The sequence below is a fragment of the Zalophus californianus genome, chromosome 10 (genome assembly GCF_009762305.2).
Source record: "Zalophus californianus isolate mZalCal1 chromosome 10, mZalCal1.pri.v2, whole genome shotgun sequence".
Lineage (NCBI taxonomy): Eukaryota > Metazoa > Chordata > Mammalia > Carnivora > Otariidae > Zalophus > Zalophus californianus.
This window is the reverse complement of record NC_045604.1, coordinates 88,398,896-88,418,120: the sequence shown is the minus strand read 5'-3', so window position 1 is coordinate 88,418,120 and position 19,225 is coordinate 88,398,896. Positions and strand designations below refer to the sequence as shown.

The 19,225-nt window shown below is 39.7% G+C and overlaps 2 protein-coding genes across 2 annotated transcripts in view; both read right to left on the bottom strand.

Annotated features, from left to right (window-relative positions):
- The window catches only part of LOC113932774 (ATP-binding cassette sub-family A member 3-like), a 145,493-nt gene extending 129,464 nt beyond the window's left edge, over nucleotides 1-16,029 (bottom strand). Inside the window, 4 exon segments of the mRNA XM_035722218.1 lie at nucleotides 986-1,113; nucleotides 5,668-5,852; nucleotides 15,566-15,608; nucleotides 15,927-16,029. Coding sequence (XP_035578111.1) covers nucleotides 986-1,113; nucleotides 5,668-5,852; nucleotides 15,566-15,608; nucleotides 15,927-15,996 — 426 coding nt within the window. The 5' untranslated portion in view covers nucleotides 15,997-16,029.
- A 2,357-nt stretch (nucleotides 16,030-18,386) lies between these two features.
- LOC113932779 (ATP-binding cassette sub-family A member 3-like) overlaps nucleotides 18,387-19,225 on the bottom strand; it is a 192,146-nt gene continuing 191,307 nt past the window's right edge. Inside the window, exons 30-31 of the mRNA XM_027612191.2 lie at nucleotides 19,031-19,104; nucleotides 18,387-18,627 (exon numbers count right to left, since the gene is read on the bottom strand). Of these exons, the coding sequence (XP_027467992.2) occupies nucleotides 18,505-18,627; nucleotides 19,031-19,104 (197 nt within the window). The 3' untranslated portion in view covers nucleotides 18,387-18,504. The remainder of the gene's footprint in view (nucleotides 18,628-19,030; nucleotides 19,105-19,225) is intronic.

Below are 19,225 nucleotides of genomic sequence, written 5' to 3'. Positions count from 1 at the left end.
GGCATTTATGGGAGAATGAAGGAGGAAAGGGATGGGTGTGGTTAGGAGAGTCACTGTACTGTGAGTCACAGTAGCAATGCTAAGGGTAAGAGTGAGCCAAGTGGCCTGGGCAGTCGGGAGACCATACAAGGTGAAGTTTGAAACTGTACCAAAAACATTCTGACCACACTCTGTGTTTCCACTGATGAGTCCACATCAGCATCACGTACACTGAATCAGCAACTTGAGGGAATTTTATACACATGAAAGGAATGAGGGAATGATGGACAGAACGGAAGATACCTACAACTCTACTTACAACCCAGTGGTTTTCCTTACTTTTTCATGCCATTGACAGCCATCTGTATCTTAAATGTAGAATTATAGCTCCATGCATACATCTGTACCATACTTCGGTTATTTCCCTCAACACCAGGGACACCAAGTTCAAAGCATAGTCCTCGTCTCTCCTTCTTCAAAGTTGTTATCAGAATCTTTCTCAGAGTCTGCCTATGTCCTAATTCTGTTTCTGCTTGACTAAGGCTTAACACTGTTTTCCAGATTTAGATTTTGGAGAAAAATGATGAGATTCAGTCAAAAGAAAGAGGAACATGTTCATGTTGTATTTTAACATGCTTTAACATCTCAGGTCTTGACCTGGGAAATGTGCATTTACTTCACCATCATGCACAGAACTGGAGACAGCTGCCATAATCTGATACAGTGGTCAAGGTCGACATCTCCTATGATTCTGATTTATAAGGAGAAAACCTAGTATGTGGTAAACTTGATTCTTCCCCCATCAACATAAAGCTCTGGCTAAATAAAGGCACAGACACAGAAATTAGATTTGGATTTAAATCTTTGCTCTACTATGTACAAGCAGTATGATTTTGGGTAAGTTGCAGTCTCCCCACTTAATAAATGAAATAATTATGCCTCTACTTCATTAAGCCTCAGAAACTGGAAGAATACTTATGAGGTTTCTACATTAAAAATCTCTTACCTTAAATGGCAGGGAATCATTCCTATTTTGGAACTCATGGTCAAAAATAATAGCAACCAACACTTTTTTAGAGTTACTCTCTTGCTTAACATACTCTTCAAAATCTCTTTCTGAAGAAAAGCCTTGAACTGTAGAGAGAAAAAAGTCGAATATGTGAGTTGCCCACATAAAGGCAAACTATCTGACTGCTTTTTCTATCTATAAGATGGGAAAATGCTTTACATGGATGAAAGACTATCAAAATATAAATTTCAAAACATTGCTGCTCAAACACTGGCATAACAAACTAATGGATATTAGGAGTGCATAAAATTTTTTAAGAGTTTTAAGAGTTTTGGGCACCTGGGTGGCTTAGTTGGTTAAGCGTCTGCCTTTGGCTCAGGGTCCTGGGATCGAGCCCCGCATTGGGCTCCCTGCTCAGTGGGGAGTCTGCTTTTCCCTCTCCCTCTGCCCCTCCCCCCGACCTGTGCTTTCACTTTCTCTCAAATAAAATCTTAAAAAAAAACAGTTTTAAAAGTTTTATCACAAGTTTAAAATATAATTAATCATTATAATAATTGTGTAGTGAAATAAGGTAAGGAAGAGGGATATTTCCAATGTGTTTTGAAATTTCCACCTTGGAAGGAAATAACAAAATTGACTCATGCAATCTATTCAAAGTCCTAGAAGATGGGAATCTATAATATCTGATTAAAAAATAACTCAGAAGTTGAAGAATGAAACAACTTCACAATTTTAATATTTGAGGTGATTATGTGTCATAATCATTATTTTTTGTATAGTTGGGAAGTGCCAAGGATGCCACACTCTTCTCAGGCTAAGTACAGCTGGGATATAAATCCCAAAGCTGTAAGTAGGATCTCGGGGACCGGAATCAGATTGGCACCTACACAAGGTGACCAGAAGCAGGATGAAACAAAGTCCTCAGAGAATTCAAATGATTAAAGCTGGAAAAACAAAAGTCCACTAAGTTAAACAAAACAAAACAACATAGGAACACAGCTAGAAATAGAATCTAATATCGAAAGTCCACTGTGAACAAAGTGAAGTGTGTACAAGCGGGTAGTGAGGCACACTTTGGGGCACGTAGCCTCTACTTCTGCATCTGAGCCTAACCACTGTCATGCATCTCACCCAGGCATCTTTTATGTGCCGGGAACCTCCCATCCCTTTGCCTTCACCACTGAGTAGCCACAATTCTTTCTAACTGCCTGGCCATGGTGCAAGGGCCTGAGGACAGGTTATCAGATCTTTCTGTTGAATTGTTTTTAAAAGTATTTCTCTGTTCTGGAATTTCCATTTGTCCTGTTTTTAATAGATTTCAGGTCTCTAGAGAAATGTTCTAGCTTCATTAATCCTATTAATCATAGTTACTTTAAAGTTCCTGCCAGAAAGTTCTGATATCTAGATACTTGTGTATATTTTTTTCTCTTCAGTCACCGAGTTCTGTTTTATAGCATATTTTGTATATTTTTATTGAATGGCAGATGTTGTGGATGAAAAATATTAGAGGCTCTTGAAGATACTTTTTTATCCAAAGAGGGTTAAGTTTTCATTAATTTAACTGAGCTTCAAGGAAGGTATTACCTGCTCAAGCAGGAGTATGAGAAAGAACGGGAGGGAGAGAGAGCTTTGAGTACTTGATGAGGTTAAGACATGACTTTGCCTCGATTTCTCAGAAAATAGAACTGGAGGGAAATTTATTTCTTATTTATTTTCATTTATTACCTCGGGTGGCTTTATTTTTCCCCCAGCTTTACTAAAAATTGTGTGTACTTACAGTGCAAAAGATGATGACAATGTATGTCTACACTGTGAAATGACTGCCACAATCAAGCTAATTAATATATCCATGACCACACAGTTACCCCTTATTTTATTTTTAAAATTTTCTGCCCAGGGTTATTGAGGTATTGCTGATAAATTAAAATTGTATATATATAGGTTGTATAACGTGATTTTAAGGTATACAAAGTGATGTTTTAATATCTGCATACATTGTGAAATAATTACCAAAACCAGGTTAATTAACACACCTATTGCCTTACATAGTTACCATCCTTTTTTGTGAGGAGAACACTACAAGATCTACTCTCCGAATAAATTTCATATACATTATACAGTATTGTTAACTATAGTCACCATGTACATTAGATTGCCAGGACTTATTTATCTTTATAACTGAAAGTTCATAAGACTTGACCGACATCTCCCCATTTTCTCTACCTACCCTCACGTCCAGAAACCATGCAACCATGATTATTTTTTTCTGAAACCATGATTCTACTCTCTGCTTCTGTGAGCTCAACATTTTTAGATAACACACATATAAGTAAGATAATACCATATTTGTCTTTCTGTGTCCAGCTTATTTCACTTAGCATAATGACCTCCAAACCAACATACTGTTACAAATGACAGGATTTCCTTCCTTTTTGTGGCTGAATAATTACATTTTCTCTATGCAGCCATCTGTTGATAGACATGTTGTTTGCTTCTATACCTTGTAAATAATGCTGCAATGAATAATTATGAACTTACATACCTTGAAAAAGGGAGATGCACAGGGTGAGGGCCATATTCACCCTGGTATTTTCCCTGAAAGCATTTGCAGAAAGCTGCAGACTTACTGAGCTGAAGAAAAGAGGTGAGAGTTGAGGCTGCCAAAATGGTTGGAACTTGAGAGACAAACTTGCAAAGAGAAGAAAAGAGCAGAGAAGTGAAAAATTGGCTTGTAAATTCCCCTGAAGTCACCAGTCAACCCCTTAACTGAGGATGCCTAAGTTCAGACCATGAAACCAAGAAGATAACAGCAGGTGGCAGGCTACACTGCTGAGCAGGGATTTCAGCAGGTAGGCAATGTTGATGAACCAGAAATAGAGTTCAAGCCCCACAAAGGTAGAGGAGCCTTCATAAATATTCCAGCTTCCAGATCACACCCTAGAAGAGCCATACCCTAGGACAAGGGATAGCTGCAGGAGTAAAGACAAAACTGAAATAGAGCACTCCTTACAAAGCCCAAAACCAGATTTTGATGGGATCAAGTCACTCTGTCAGTATTTAAACAACCATCCAGAAGAAAACTTAACCCTCTTTGGATAAAAAAGTATCCTCAAGAGCCTCTAATATTTTTCATCCACAACATCTGCCATTCAATAAAAATATACAAAATATGCTATAAAACAGAACTCAATGACTGAAGAGAAAAAAATATACACAAGTATCTAGATATCAGAACTTTCTGGCAGGAACTTTAAAGTAACTATGATTAATAGGGTTAATAAAGTTAGAACATTTCTCTAGAGACCTGAAATCTATTAAAAACAGGACAAATGGAAATTCCAGAACAGAGAAATACTTTTAAAAACAATTCAACAGAAAGATCACATGACCTGTTTCAAAATATATAAGCAAAAAGAAATTTTAACATACATACACACACACACACACACACACACAACTTATTTAATACTAACAACACCTAACTGAAAATGTAGTATCTCTCTCAATAACTGAGAGAATAAGCAAATAAAAATAGTATTCTTAAATACATATTTGAAAAGCACTATGACTCACCAACTCGACAACTTCACCTGGGTGGCATTTATACAACACTATAACCAAAACCTACAGAATACACAGTCTTTACAAATGTACATAGTACATTTTTCAAAATATACCTTAACATGGGCATAAAAATTTCTCAGAATTTCAAAGAACTGAAATCCTAGAGTATACTCTGATTCAAGGAAATTAAAATAGAAATGAAAAAAAAATAGAAAGAGAACAACAAATTCCAAATGTGTTGAAGTAAAGTAATATATTTCTAAGAATCCCACACATCAAATAAGATATCAGAATGGAAATTACGAAATATTTTAGGTAACCCAAAGTGGCCTCCAGGACTACATTTATTGGGATATTTGTGATTATATACTTTAAAAATTATTGGGAATTTTGCAGTCTTCTGCCTCACTGTTTTTTTAATAAGTTATGTTTTGAGATGGCATCTACTCTCAAGGACCCTCAAATTCTTGAGAGACAACAAAAAGTTGAAAAAATAATATTACTGAGTACACGTATGTGTTTAAAGCAAGGGGCACTAGAGGGATGCTCACCAAACTTCTGATAGCGTTTCTCCCTGGGAATGTGAGGGGAAGCTCACTGGGGGGCTTTTAAGATAACTGTATGGAGCTTGAGTCTTCTCTAACGCATTCATTTATGTCTTGTGTAACATTTTTACATGAACAAAATTTGAAATAACTGACCACTGAGCACGCATCTAGAATGAGGGCTCATGCTTATGCTGTGCCTCTGTGTTCCTCTGGCACACCATCGTAGCCCTGGGGTCACACTTACCGAGCTTTTAAGAAGCACAACCAGAAACAAGGAAGACGATATCACAGAATTGGAGAGTAACCTAAAATAATATAAACTGATTATCTAATTTTTAAATATTAGTATTTGTTTGGGGCTCTAGGAGAAAATATTTTATATGAATTTAACTCTCAAGTATAACAAAGTGTGTAATATTATACCTAGGAGGTTACTATCTGGTTATGAGGATATATCCTACAATGTCTTACTTAGGAGATTAATGCCCAGTTAAAAGGTTATACAAGTGTCTTCACTGAAACCCAATTTAATAATACATTTTTTTTTCAAAACCTTTAATTTCTAACCTGAGAAATTATAATGCAAATCCCTTTTCACGAGTTCAATGATGCCCTTTACCACAACACTTTTGGAAGGCAGGAAAGCCAGTTCCCAATGACCAGAAGTGACGGCCATTCCAAGGAATGCAGGCAACTCATCAACAGGCTGAAGAGAGTAATTGAAAGGCCCAGACTTCTTTATAATCAAAAACCTGTGTGTTAACAAAAGTGTACTAGCAAATAGCACTGTTAGGATGAATTCCACAAATAACACCACTAATCGCCGTCTCTAGGAGATAGAAAAAAAAAAAAGATTATGGTAAGTGTCGTATGAGTCCATTACCTCTGCAAATGCCTAAATGTTTTATATCAACACACACTTCTTAAAAGAAGATACATAGATGGCAAAAAATGAACAGCTTCACTCTATAATATAGCATTAGTTTCCTGAACCATTTTTTTCTCTCCTTTCTACATGTCATTCTGCTACTATTTCACTCTGTGAGGACTCTTCATATTTGGAAGAGACACCCCCAGCCCTAGAACTGAGAAAAATACAATATAAACTGAAATGCAGTGATCAGGCTGTAAGAATTTTCCCATTGTGGTCTCTTAGCTGTTGCAAAAATCCTATAGATAGTCCAACTTACCTTTAAAATAAAATTCTTCCACAGAAGACCCATAAATTTGTAAAACCATAAGAAATGCATTTTTCAACTCTATGGAGGGAGTAAAGATTTTACAAAAAGAAATTAAGATTATATAACAAAATGTAAATTTTAGACAAATAAATTACTTAAATTTGAATTGCTTCATTTTCTAATCAAGCTTAGAGGATGACAAAAAGAAACAATAAGCATTTGAAATATTTGAGAAGCTTTTTATCCCACATCCTTACTCAGTATCTTCTGAATTTCCAATATTTATAAAACTTCAAGCACAAAACAAAGATCAGTAAGTTACTGATGCAAGTTTCCAGGTAAATTTGACCAGTACCTTTACCAAAATACTAATTAAGAAATAATACAAAAAAATCATCACCATCAGCAAAAAGACAAAATGGTATGTAAAATCACATCACAGCTATAACCCCAAAATGCCACTCAACAATTAGCAAGATTGAAAGTACCTCCATTTAATAACATTGCTAATGGGAACAGATTCATTCTTGTATTTCACAAATATTTGCTGAATATTTAATAGATATGTTAAGATAAGATAGATAAGTGATATGTTAAGTGTAGGTGTATAATGGGAAACAACAAATAAAACCCTTCCTTCATGGTGTGGGTGTCACAGCAGGCTATTAATAACCCAGGAGCTGAAGTTGAACCATCTAGGCTGATTCCCAGCTCTACCACTATCTGTGTGATCTTGAAAACTTGACTTAAATTCTTGCAGCTACCAGGGAGAGAGCTACAATTCAGGGCCTGGAAGGGGAGACATTATTTTAGGACCTTACCTTATAAATAATGATGATAGTGAAGGAGACTGGCCTTCCCAGGAACTGCAGGCCAATTTCACATTTCAGTCTTTGATACCAGATGAAGGTATCCCATATTACAAATGCCTACAGGTGCCTAATATAAGAAAATAAATCCTCTCTGAAAAGAAATAATATCCTGGAGAGTTAGCTATTCCTCCAAACAATTTTTCTGCATGTAATATCTGGCACTCCTTACATCTGGGGGTGGAGTTATCTGGACCAAAATTTAAAATAACTATGCTTACCATTTTCAAGGCAAAAAACATAGAAGGTTTAGAAATTCCACAAAAGGACATTAGATTAGGATCTCAAAGGGTGGAGGAAGAAGGTCTCCTAGACCTAAGCATAAAAGCTAAACCATAAAATACAAGAAAATAGATAGGAGAATATCTTTGTGGCCTTGGACACACAGAAATTTCCTAAAGTGAATAAAAAAGTCACAAGCCATAGAAAAAGGGCTTCATCAACATTTACATTTCTGCTAATCAAAAAATACCATCGTGAAAATAAGAAGGAAAGCCGCAGAAGGGAATAAAACATTTCTAACACATTTACCTAATAAAAGACATATCCAGAATATATAAAGCATTGCCACAAGCCAATAATAAAAATATGACAACCCAAATTTTTAAAAATTGGGAAGACTTTAGAAAGACATTTAAAAAAAAATGAGACAAAAAAAAATGAGCCTGGGTGGCTCAGTTGGTTAAGCGACTGCCTTCGGCTCAGGTCATGATCCTGGAGTCCCTGGATCGAGTCCTGCATCGGGCTCCCCGCTCAGCGGGGAGTCTGCTTCTCCCTCTGACCCTCCCCCTTCTCATGTGCTCTCTCTCTCTCATTCTCTCTGTCTCAAATAAATAAATAAAATCTTTAAAAAAAAATGAGACATCAAGACGGTGACCTAAGTCATTCTCAACATCATTCTTCCTTCAAGAAGACCAGCTAGTAACTATCCATTGATGAGACACCATTATGAAAACCCCAGAACCAGGCTGACCTGTGTGGGTGGCCCCATCTGGCCGGAGAGCCCAGTGGACAGTTCTATTTGATTCGGATCCAAAGCTAATGAGCCCTACTGGCCATGGAGCCTATCCTATGACCCCGTCCATGAAAGGAAGCAAACTGGTTCAGCCACTATGGAATGCAGTATGAAATTTCTCAAATAATTAAAAATAGATCTACCATACGACACTACAATTCCACTTCTGGGTATTTATCCAAAGGAAATGAAATGACTATCTCAGAAACACATCTGTACTGCCATGTTCATCGCAACAATATTCACAAAAGCCATGGAAACAATCTAAGTGTCCATCAACAGATGAATGGATAAAGAAAATATGATATGTAAAAACACTCTATCTTCAAAAAAAGAAAATATGATATGTATATGCAATGGAATATGATTCAGCCATAAAAAGGAAATACAATAATGATATCAACAATATGGATAACATTTGAGGGCATTAGGGTAAGTAAAATACCTAAGCGACAGAAATACAAATACTGTATGATCTCACTTATATGTGGAATCTGAAAAAGTAGAATTTAGATTGGTGAGTGCTTACACAAGGGATGGGAGTGAGGGAAATAGGTGAAAATGGTCAAAAAGTACAAACTTCCAGTTATAAAATGAGTAAATTCTGGGGATGGTGACTATAGTTCATAATATTGTATTATATATTTGAAAGTTGCTGACAGAATAAATCTAAAAGTTCTCACAACACACAAAAAAACTGTAACTATGTGAGGTGATGTATGTGTTAACTAAGTTTATTGTGGTAATCATTTACAATATAAACATATGTCAAATCATCACACTGTATACCTTAAATTTACACAATGTTTTATGTCAATTATATATATTAAATCTGGAGAGGGGAAGATGTATATATTGCCAAAAAGCACAGAAAACTGATTTAAAAATGGACCAAAGTCCTTAACATACAGCTCACCATAGAAGGCATACAGATGACAAGCATATGAAGGGAGATGAACCATGAGAGACGATGGACTCTGAGAAACAAACTGAGGGTTTCAGAGGGGAGGGGCGTGGGGGATGGGTTAGCCCGGTGACGGTATTAAGGAGGGCACCATACTGCATGGAGCACTGGGTGTTACATGAAAACAAAGAATCATGGAACACTACATCAAAAACTAATGATGTACTGTACGGGGACTAACATAACATAATAAAATAAAATAAAAATTTAAAAAAAAGCATATGAAAAAAAGTTCCATGTCATATATCATTCAGTAAATGTAAATTAAAATAACAATGAGATACCACTACACATCTATCAGAACCAAAATCCATAGCACTAATGATACCAAATATGAAAAGTATATAGGGCAAGAGAAACTCTCATTCATTGCTAGTGGGAATGTTAAATATGTAACCACTTTGGAATGGAAGAGAATTTGGCAGTTTTCTACAAAACTCAACATACTCTTACCATACAGTCCAGAAATTACAGTCCTTGGTATTTACACAAAGGAGTTGAAAAACGTATGTCCATACAAAAACTTTCACAGAGATGCTTATAGCAGCTTTACTCATAATTTACAAAACTTATAAGCAACCAAGATATCTTTCAGTAGATGAATGGATAAATATACTGTAGTACACCCAGACAACAGAATATTATTCAGTGCTAAAAAGAAATGAGGTATCAAGCCATGAAAAGGCATGGAAAAACCTTAAATGCATAATGCTGAATGAAAGAAGCCAATCTGGAAAGGCTACATACTATATGATTCCAACTATATGACATTCAAGAAAAAGCAATACTATAGACACAGGATAAAAAGATCAGTGGTTCCTAGGGCTTGGGGGTGGAGGGAACAGGAATGAATAGATGGAGCCCAAAGAATTTTTAGGGAAGTGAAATTATTCTATATAGACACTATACCAGTGGATACATGTCATTATATACAATCCATAGAATGTATAACAGCAAAAGTGAACCCTAATGTAATGATGTGTAGGTGTAAAATTCATCAATTTTAACAAACATTACACCCTGGTGAGGGAGTGGTGTGAGGGAAGCTACACATGCATGCGGGTTGTGGGTATATGGGAAATCGCTCCACCTTTCCTCAATTTCACTGTGAACCTAAAACTGCTCTTTAAAAAAGTAAAATTTTAACAAAAAAGCACAGGAAAAACTTCTCAACATCGTAAGTCATCAGTGAAGTACAAATAAAACCAAAATGAGATACCTCAACATACACACTAAAAAGACTGACAACACATAACATCTGAGAAGTTGGCTATGGCAAATAATGCTGCAGTAAACATGGGTGCATATATCTTTCCAAATTAATGTTTTCATTTTCTTTGAATAAATACCCAGTAGTGGAATTACTGGATCATTATGATAATTCCATTTTTATTTTTTTAAGTTTTAATTTAAATTCCAGTTAGTTAAGATACAGTATAATATTAGCTTCAGGTGTACAATAGTGATTCAACAGTTGTATACAACACCCAGTGATCATCACAACAATTGCACTCCTTAATCCCCATCACCTATTTAACCCATCCCCCCGTCCACCTCCCCTCCAGTAACCCTCAGTTTGTTCTCTATAGTTAAGAGTCTGTTTCTTGGTTTGCCTCTCTTTTCCCCTTTGCTTATTTGTTTTTTCTTAAATTTCACATATGAGTGGGGGGGCCTGGGTGGCTCAGTCAGTTGAGCATCCAACTCTTGGTTTGGGCTCGAGTCATGATCTCAGGATCCTGAGAATTGAGCCCTGTGTTGGGCTCAGCATGGAGTCTACTTGTCCCTTTCCCTCTGCTCTTCACCCCCCACCCACACTCTCTCTCTCTCTCTCTAAGAGATATGGTATTTGTCTTTCTCTGACTTATTTTACTTAGCATAATACTCTCTACCTCCAACCATATCATTGCAAATGGCTAGACTTCATTCTTTTTTATGGCTGAGTAATATACCAGTGTGTGTGTGTGTGTGTGTGTGTGTGTGTGTGTGTGTGTGTGTGTACACATACCACTTCTTCATCCATTCATCAGTTGATGAACATTTTGGCTCTGTCTATAGTTTGGCTATTGTAGATAATGCTGTTGTAAACATCAGGGTGCATGTATCCCTTTGAATTAGTACTCTTGTGCCCTTTGGGTAAATACTTAGTAGTACAATTGATGGATCAAAGGACAGTTCTATTTTTGACTTTCTGAGTCACCTCCATACTGTTTCCAGTGTGGCTGCACCAGTTTACATTCCCACTAACAGTGCAAGAGGATTCCCCTTTCTCCACATCCTCACCAATACCTATTGTTTCTTGTGTGGTTGATTTTAGCCATTCCGACAGGTGTGAGGTGATATCTCATCGTAGTTTTGATTTGCATTTCCCTGATGATGAGTGATGTCGAGCATCTTTTCATATGTCTGTGGGCAAACTAGATGTCTTCTCTGGAGAAATGTCTGTTCATGTCTTCTGCCCATTTTTCAATCAGATTGTTTTTTGGGTGTCGAGTTGTATCAGTTCTTTATATATTTTGGATACTAACCCTTTACTGATTTTGATATTTGCAAATATGCTCTCCCATTCCATAAATTACCTTTTAGTTTTATTGTTTCCTTCACTGTGCAGAAGCTTTATATTTTGATGTAGTCCCAATAGTTTATTTTTGCTTTTATTTCCCATGCCTTAGGAGACACCTATAAAAGTGTTGTTGGCAGCCAATGTTAGAGAACTTACTGTCTGTGCTCTCTTCTAGGATATTTATGGCTTCAGGTCTCACATTTAGGTCTTTATTAGATTTTGAATTTATTTTTGCGTGTGGTGAAAGACCATGTTCCAGTTTCATTCTTTTACATGTAGCTGACCAGTTTTTCCAACAACATTTGTTGAAGAGACTGTCTTTTTCTCATTGGATAGTCTTCCCTCCTTCTTCAAAGATTAATTCACCATATAGTGGTGGGTTTCTTTCTGGGCTCTCTATTCTGTTTCATTGATCTATGTGTCTATTTTTGTGCCAGTACCATACTGTTTCATGATAGCTTTGCAATATAATTTGAAGTCTGGAATTGTGGTATCTCCAGCTTTGCTTTTTCTTTTTCAAAACAGCTTTGGCTGTTTGGGCTTTTTGGTCTAGTTGTGAAAGATCCTGTTGGTATTTTGATAGGGATTTTATTAAATCTGTAGACTGCTTTTGGTAGTATGGACATTTTAACAATAGTTGTTCTTCCAATCCATGAGCAGGGAATGTCTTTTCATTTCTTTGTGTTCTCTTCAATTCTTTCATTTAGTGTCTCACAGTTTTCAGAGTGCAGGTCTTTCACCTCTTTGATTAGGTTTATTTCTAGGTATCTAGGTATCCATCTAGTTTAATTTGTCTACAAAATTGATAAACATCTAGCCAGACTTAACAATAAGACAAGAAAAAGGGCCCAAATAAATAAAATTAAGAGAGAAAGAACCGACACTACAAAAATACAAAGAATTATAAGAAAATATCAAGAAAAATTATATGTCAACAAACTGGACAACCTAAAAGAAAGGGATATACCTAAAAACATATAACCTCCCAAACTGAATTAAGAAAAAAACAGAACCAATTTGAACCAATTGCCAGCAATGAAAGTGAATCAGTAATCAAAAAACTCTCAACAATTTACAATTGCACCAAAGACAATAAAATACCTAATGGTCCAAGAACTTTTTTCTCTTGCTCCAAGGACTACAGAACAACACCTAAGCCTAAAAAGACAGAGGCCAGTTCTTTCCCTTTATCCTTTCTAGGGTAAAACAACAGATATGAAGTTATGCACAAAGAGGAAAAGCAGTTTCCCAGTGTCCTGTCAACCCACCTCCTTCACTATTCCCCAGATACATATGGAAGAATCTTAGGGCAGAAGAGGTCTGACACCAAAAGAGCCTAGTGAGGAAATCAACTTACCCTCAATATCCTGTCCCTTGTTAAAATGAAAAACAATCAGAGGCCAGCCTTAGAAATTCCCTGAGCAGACAAAAACAGTTTAAACATACAAAGCTTAATTTAGCTAGGCTAACTCAACCTCACTCATTTCTTGCTTATGCCTCTGGAAATCATAAGCAAAACTTAAAACTGTTTCCCAAAATTGTTATGAGATATCCACTAGCCATTCCCTATCATTTAAAATAATCTAATACCACAACAAATTACTATGAAGAATAAACAGTCACTGCCTTCTCACACTATAAGCTGCTTTATGACAATAAATCCAATCATTCCATGTTTTGCTTTGAGTGCTCATAGTTCATGAACTGTCTTTTTGGTGTACGCACAAAACTTTAGTAATTACTGCTTAGGTGATTCATTGGTTTTACCTTTACTGTTTCTGAACTTTTAACACCCTAAATACTAAATGCACTGCCACTCCTGTCCATCCCAAACTTGGATGCAACACTGAGGTGGGAGGGAAAGGAGGAGGAAGTTGAAGGGACATGAACCTGGTGTGTCTAAAAAACTTTAGGGCAACCTATTGATGTGTGGGCTCTCAAAAAACAATTAAATGAAGTTACTGAAAATTAAGCCATTACATTGCTTACAGTCCTAAATTCTTAGAATGAGACTTATACTCACTACAATTTATTTCCTTTTCTGAAAAGCACTGAGCTGTTCTGAATGAAACACAGCAGCTTTCTTCTCCTTAAACAGAGGTTATCTTTCCTTTTAAATCTTCTGCCTACTTTACATAAAATGAGGGGACCAAGATGGCTTGAATGTTCCTCTGGGCTGGACTAATACTATACATATGGCTCTCCCTGGTTCTAGGTCCTGACCACCCTTTTCTCTGGGCATCTGCTTTAGAAAACCTTTAATTAAACATCCCTTCTCTGTTTAAAACATATATAACTCTTTTTACAAGCCTCTTTTCTGTTTTACAACCCCAAACTCTCTTTCTGAAGGGCCTGGGAGCCATCCTTTGAAATGTAATCCTCAAGGAAGATAGCACCCCTATTCCCAGTCTCTGTGGGAGGGTAGGAGCTAGCTTCTAAGAGGCACCAACAGCAAACACACATGGCCTAATCACAGAGAACCACAGAGAAAACTTCAGGAAGTTACTCAATGTGTTCTCCTGGTCAACCTCCCCTCTACAGTCCTCCAGCACATTCCCACTGTCTCACTCAGCCCTCAAACACCCTCCCATCCCTTGTCTGAGCAGAACTGAGCTCAGACTGAGTTCTGGCCTGTGTTCCCAGTTCCTAGAGCCGTGCATAAAGTCTTCCTTGCCTGTTTAACGTAGTTCAGTGCAATTTCCGCTTTGGCAGAGGAGAACAAAGACACTTGAGCTTCCTGCAACACTTAACTTCCATACCCCTTCCTCTATTTCTTGAACGTTTACTACCTCCTGTCAGTTGAAATATTCTAATCACCCGCAGAGATGGGTACAAATAGTATCCAGCTTCTTTTACAGGAGGATACTGAGGCTTAGTGAAATCAAGCAATTTACATTAGGTCATTGCGATAATCTGAATGTCTGTGTCCTCCTCTTCTCCCCAGATTCGTATGTTGAAATCCTAACCCCAGTGTGATGGTATCACCATGAGGGACACGCAGCATGTGACGAGCTCATGAGGATGGAGCCCTGATGAATGGGATTAGTGCCCTTATGACACAGCCCCCAGAGAGCTCCCTTGCTCCCTCCACCATGTGAAGGACACGTTGAGAAGATGCCTGTCTGTGAATCAGAAATCAGGCTCTCACCACACACTGAATCTGCATGGAGCTTTGACGGAAGACTTCCCAGCCTCCAGAACTGTGAGAAATACATTGGTTGTTTTAAGTCACCCAGCCTACAGTATTCTGTTAGGGCAGCCCCAGCTGACTGGGACAGTCACACAGCAAATAAATTCTGGACTCCGCAGGCCTAGACCCACAACACGTGCCTCCAGAGCCCTGGCTTTCAAATACTTGGTACAGCCCAAATAAAATTTTGTTGAATTTGTTCTCGTTAGCTTCTGTGTGTGTTTCGGGGTCCAGAGAAGTGTCTTTTACTTCCTGTGTTTGTTTTGGTGTTTTTGAGGGGGAGGGCACTTTCTCCTCCCTGGGAAGCCCTGGATGCATTCCCCAGAGCAGGGGGACCCGGAGAGAAAAAGGATGGGAGTGAGGTCCAGCGAGGGACACGCAAAACAGGAGGGAGGGTCAACACTGGGTGTGGCGGCCCCTGACAGTCGACAGTGAGGTACAGGTAATATTATATGTGTATCACTTCCAAGGGGGTTTGGGTATCGTTTTGGGGGGAGCAGAGAGGGCTGTGGTGGGTTCCAGTGTATTTGGGGGCTTGGGGGTCTTGTGTGGGGTTCGCACTTTCGGGCTCTGCGCTCAGAGTGCGGCCGGCGGGTCGGCCTCCCGGGGGCACTCCAGGGAGCACCCTCCGCCGCCCCGGGGGAATCTGGGGAGAAGACACCAGGGCGGGGACGTCCCACACTCACCGCTCAGGCCTCGTAACCGCCACGGCCACACCTCCACCTCCACCTGTGAGGGACAAGCGTCACCCGCGGCGCGGTGCCTCCTGCCAACGCCTTCCCCAACCGCCCAGCCACCGCGGGCCCCTTCCTCGCGCATGCGCACACGCGCCCAGGCCCCACCCGCCCCTCGCTCCCCGCAGCCCTCGCGCGCTCAGGCTTCACCACCTTCCCAGCACGCATCTCACTATCCCCCCCGCGTCACTATCCGCGGTCCCCCCCCAACCCCGGGCGCACTGGACCCTCCCGGGACACCCCAGAGCGTGAGGCCTCACTAAACTCTTCCCTCGCGTACTGCCCCGGGGCCCCACCACCCTGAGGGCCCTACCTCGGGCCCGTTCGCTTGCTCCCAGGCTCTTTGCCTCTGCACCCCACTGGACGACCCGACCATCCTCCATCTGTCGCTGGCTCCCCTCTCCCTCATGTGTCCTGGTCACCCTCAGCGGGCCAGTAGCTGGTGGCAGGAAGTGGGAGGAGATTCAGTGGCCGCCGCCCTCCACGGTCTGTGGGGGTCAACAGATAACTTGCAGAGGCGCAGGCACAGGGGCCCGCAACCCTGCTCCGGGGGCCACTCAAAGCCCCAGACGCGCGGCGACCCGGCCTAGGGCGCGCCGTCCACGCGCCTCGCCCCGGTGGCATGCGCCGCCTCTGCCCGTGGGCGCTCAGCGCGTGGAGACCCCCACTGCGTCCTCTGCACGCGCTGCCCTGACCCGCCAGCACTCAGTGGGCCTCACCCCCGGACCTCTCTCATGCTGCTGCAATTCACTGATGGTCGCTTCTCTTGGCGGACCCCCGCCCCAGCCAATACGCACCTCCAGTGTAGCTTAATGGTTGGAAGCCCAGGTTCTGGATTCTGTCAGAGGGCAAATCTCTTCCCTACTGGACCAGGTATCGGGTTCGGGCCTCTCAGGGCTAAATGGAGCTGGGCTCTTGAACTGTCAGGTTAAGCTTTGTCAGGAGAGTGTGCTGGATGGACCCTGCAGGACCAAGGGCTGCTGGCCCAGATTCGGGTGTTTTCTCTTGATTTTTCTTCTGCCAGCAGCAGGTGTGGAGGACATTTCGCGGCATTCACCCTACACCCCCACGCTCATTAACCGTCGATGCTCAGTGACTCTCGCAGGTGCCCCTTCCTAGCACCAGCCTGCCAACAATCACAGAAAAGTTTCCTGCTTGCTAGATCCAGCCAGTTCCTCGTTGGCCAGCGTCAGCAGCCTGTACCCTATAGGGCATTTCCTGCTTGCTCAGCAGGTGTCGAACAGCCTTGACCCAAGGCCAAGGAACTTCCCACCAACTTCACCTTCTCCAAGATGATCTGAATCCCAGCCTTGGGGAGGAGTCCTCTTCCAAGTTTGTTTCTTCCTTGGGTAATTTCTCTCAGCCATAGTGTATTCTTGAGCATTCTCTGTACTTTCTTATGGCTAACCCCCTGTTATAGTTAATAATTCTTTTAACTTTCCCTGTTCAAATTGCTGTGTGGTTTCCTGGCTCCTAATGGGGATATTGACAGATGTTCCTGCTTGCTTGCTGGGTGACCCTGGGTAAATCCCTTTACCCCTCTGAGCCTCCAAGTGCAATGAGGATAATAGCGGCACTACCTAGCCTAGAGGTTTGTAGTAGGATTAAATGATGCAATGCAGTAAAGTGCTTAGTAGAGGAATGTACCCTTTGTTGTTGTTTCTTGTGAGAAGATAAGAGGTGGGTTGAGAAATAGGGAGGGCCAGTGAAAAAGACTACCTGACTAAAGGAATTTTTTTAGGATTAGTAATAAAGCCAAGTGGTGATGAGATGCAACTAAATAAAATAATAAAATAAATTTAAATTAATAAAATGAAATTTCTCTCCTTTTTTAGAGATGGCCAGCCTGGGAAACAAATTTTGCAGTTACTGAAATCACATGGCAGAGATCTATGGGTAATATTGGTTGGAACGCACAGAAAGTTATATTACAGCTAAAAACAATAAAACAATAGTTTCTGGATATCATTTTATTACAATATCCAATTGATATAAAAACCATCACCCCCAAACCACCCCAAAATAGAACAGCTTCAGTGACTCTTTCCATCTTGTAATTTCAGGAGGATCATCCTCCTTGTCTGCTTATCTGCCCATGAATCTAGGGAGGTGATTAGATTTCTCATGTTTTTTTATGGGGGACTCCATGGGCCCAAACAAGAGTCAGAAGAACTGTCTCCCTCTATACCTTTTTTCTCCTTTGTTTTAATCAGAGAATTGGGCAAGAGTAGAAAAGTAAACACACTATTTTTAAAGAATGTTTTTGCTTCCTTTCTTGGACTCTAAATATTCTTGGAGCAAAAGTTCTCTTATAAATGTAGACAAATGTAGAATCTTGTTTTGAATTTTGGAAATAGTCCAACTTATCCCCATAAACTTTGACATTGATTTTAATTCGACTCTTTTGTTATAAAATTGGTGTGGGTGTGTGCACATGCATATTCATGGGAAAGATGATTTTTCCCCCCAGGCTTTATGATCTTCTTACATATAATTTAGTTGCTAAAACATAAAGCTTTTGGTCTTCAGGCTGTCCCATCTGACAGCCCCATCATTTCTGGATGTTTCTGTTCATTCACAATACTCAGGAATAAGTCTTTGTCCCCACCCTGATAAATGCTGCTCTTACATGTTTCTAGCATAGAAAACAGGAATTTTAGATTTGCACAAGCCATCCATGTAAATCTACAAAGAACTGACATATGGTCTCCTTTGGGGGACTCTTTATTACATAAATACATACATACATATATATATATATATATATATATATATTTCAAGATATACACACACAGAAATGCCCCTCTATGTATCCAGGTATAGTAGAGAGTACTAAGGAAGACATAGTGTCAGTAGTTAGAAGTGAATCTCATTGCACCTTTTTTTTTTTTTCAGTCCCCTTCTGTGTTCTCTGGGGTAGCAAAGGTCAGGAAGACTTGTTCCAGCGTTATCTGACTGATGGAATAGTCTTCTAAATTCAATTGCTCTTTAGCTTCCTCCAAAATACCAAATACCTTTAGCAATGACAACAATAAAAAAAAGTGCAGTTACCATTGCAGCCATCACTTCCGGCGCCCAACCCAGATGAGCCTCTCTACCACTTCCTCCAACTCCTACCAAGTTATTGTTTGATGACAAAAAGCACAGATGGGGGAGATGAGAAAATGACAGAATAGATCATTGAGAATCCACGAGGAAGCAGTTCTCTGTCCCCATTTTCTTGAGGGGGACAAAAACATGAGATTTAGAGATGGAATTCTGAAGCAATTAAACTCTAGGAACTATTGAAAAGTAACCTAAAGTCTCTGCTCCTTCTATAACATTAGGCTCCCATTCCACAGGACAGTCCCAAACACTTCCCCATCATTAGTGCTTTCTTAACATGTAACATTAGAAGAGCATGGTTGCTACAATTACCTTTCCCCAGCCATTGTCCTTGCTGGGAATGTAGTAGTTAAGGATCCCTTGATTCTCATGTTTTAATTCACTACCTAGGAAAGGAAAGATAGATGAATAATCTTACAGATTTCATTTTAAAGTTCCAAAATATTGCTACATCAGCTTAATTATACACAATAAAGGGATGAATAAATGTGGCAAATAAAAGAGGGA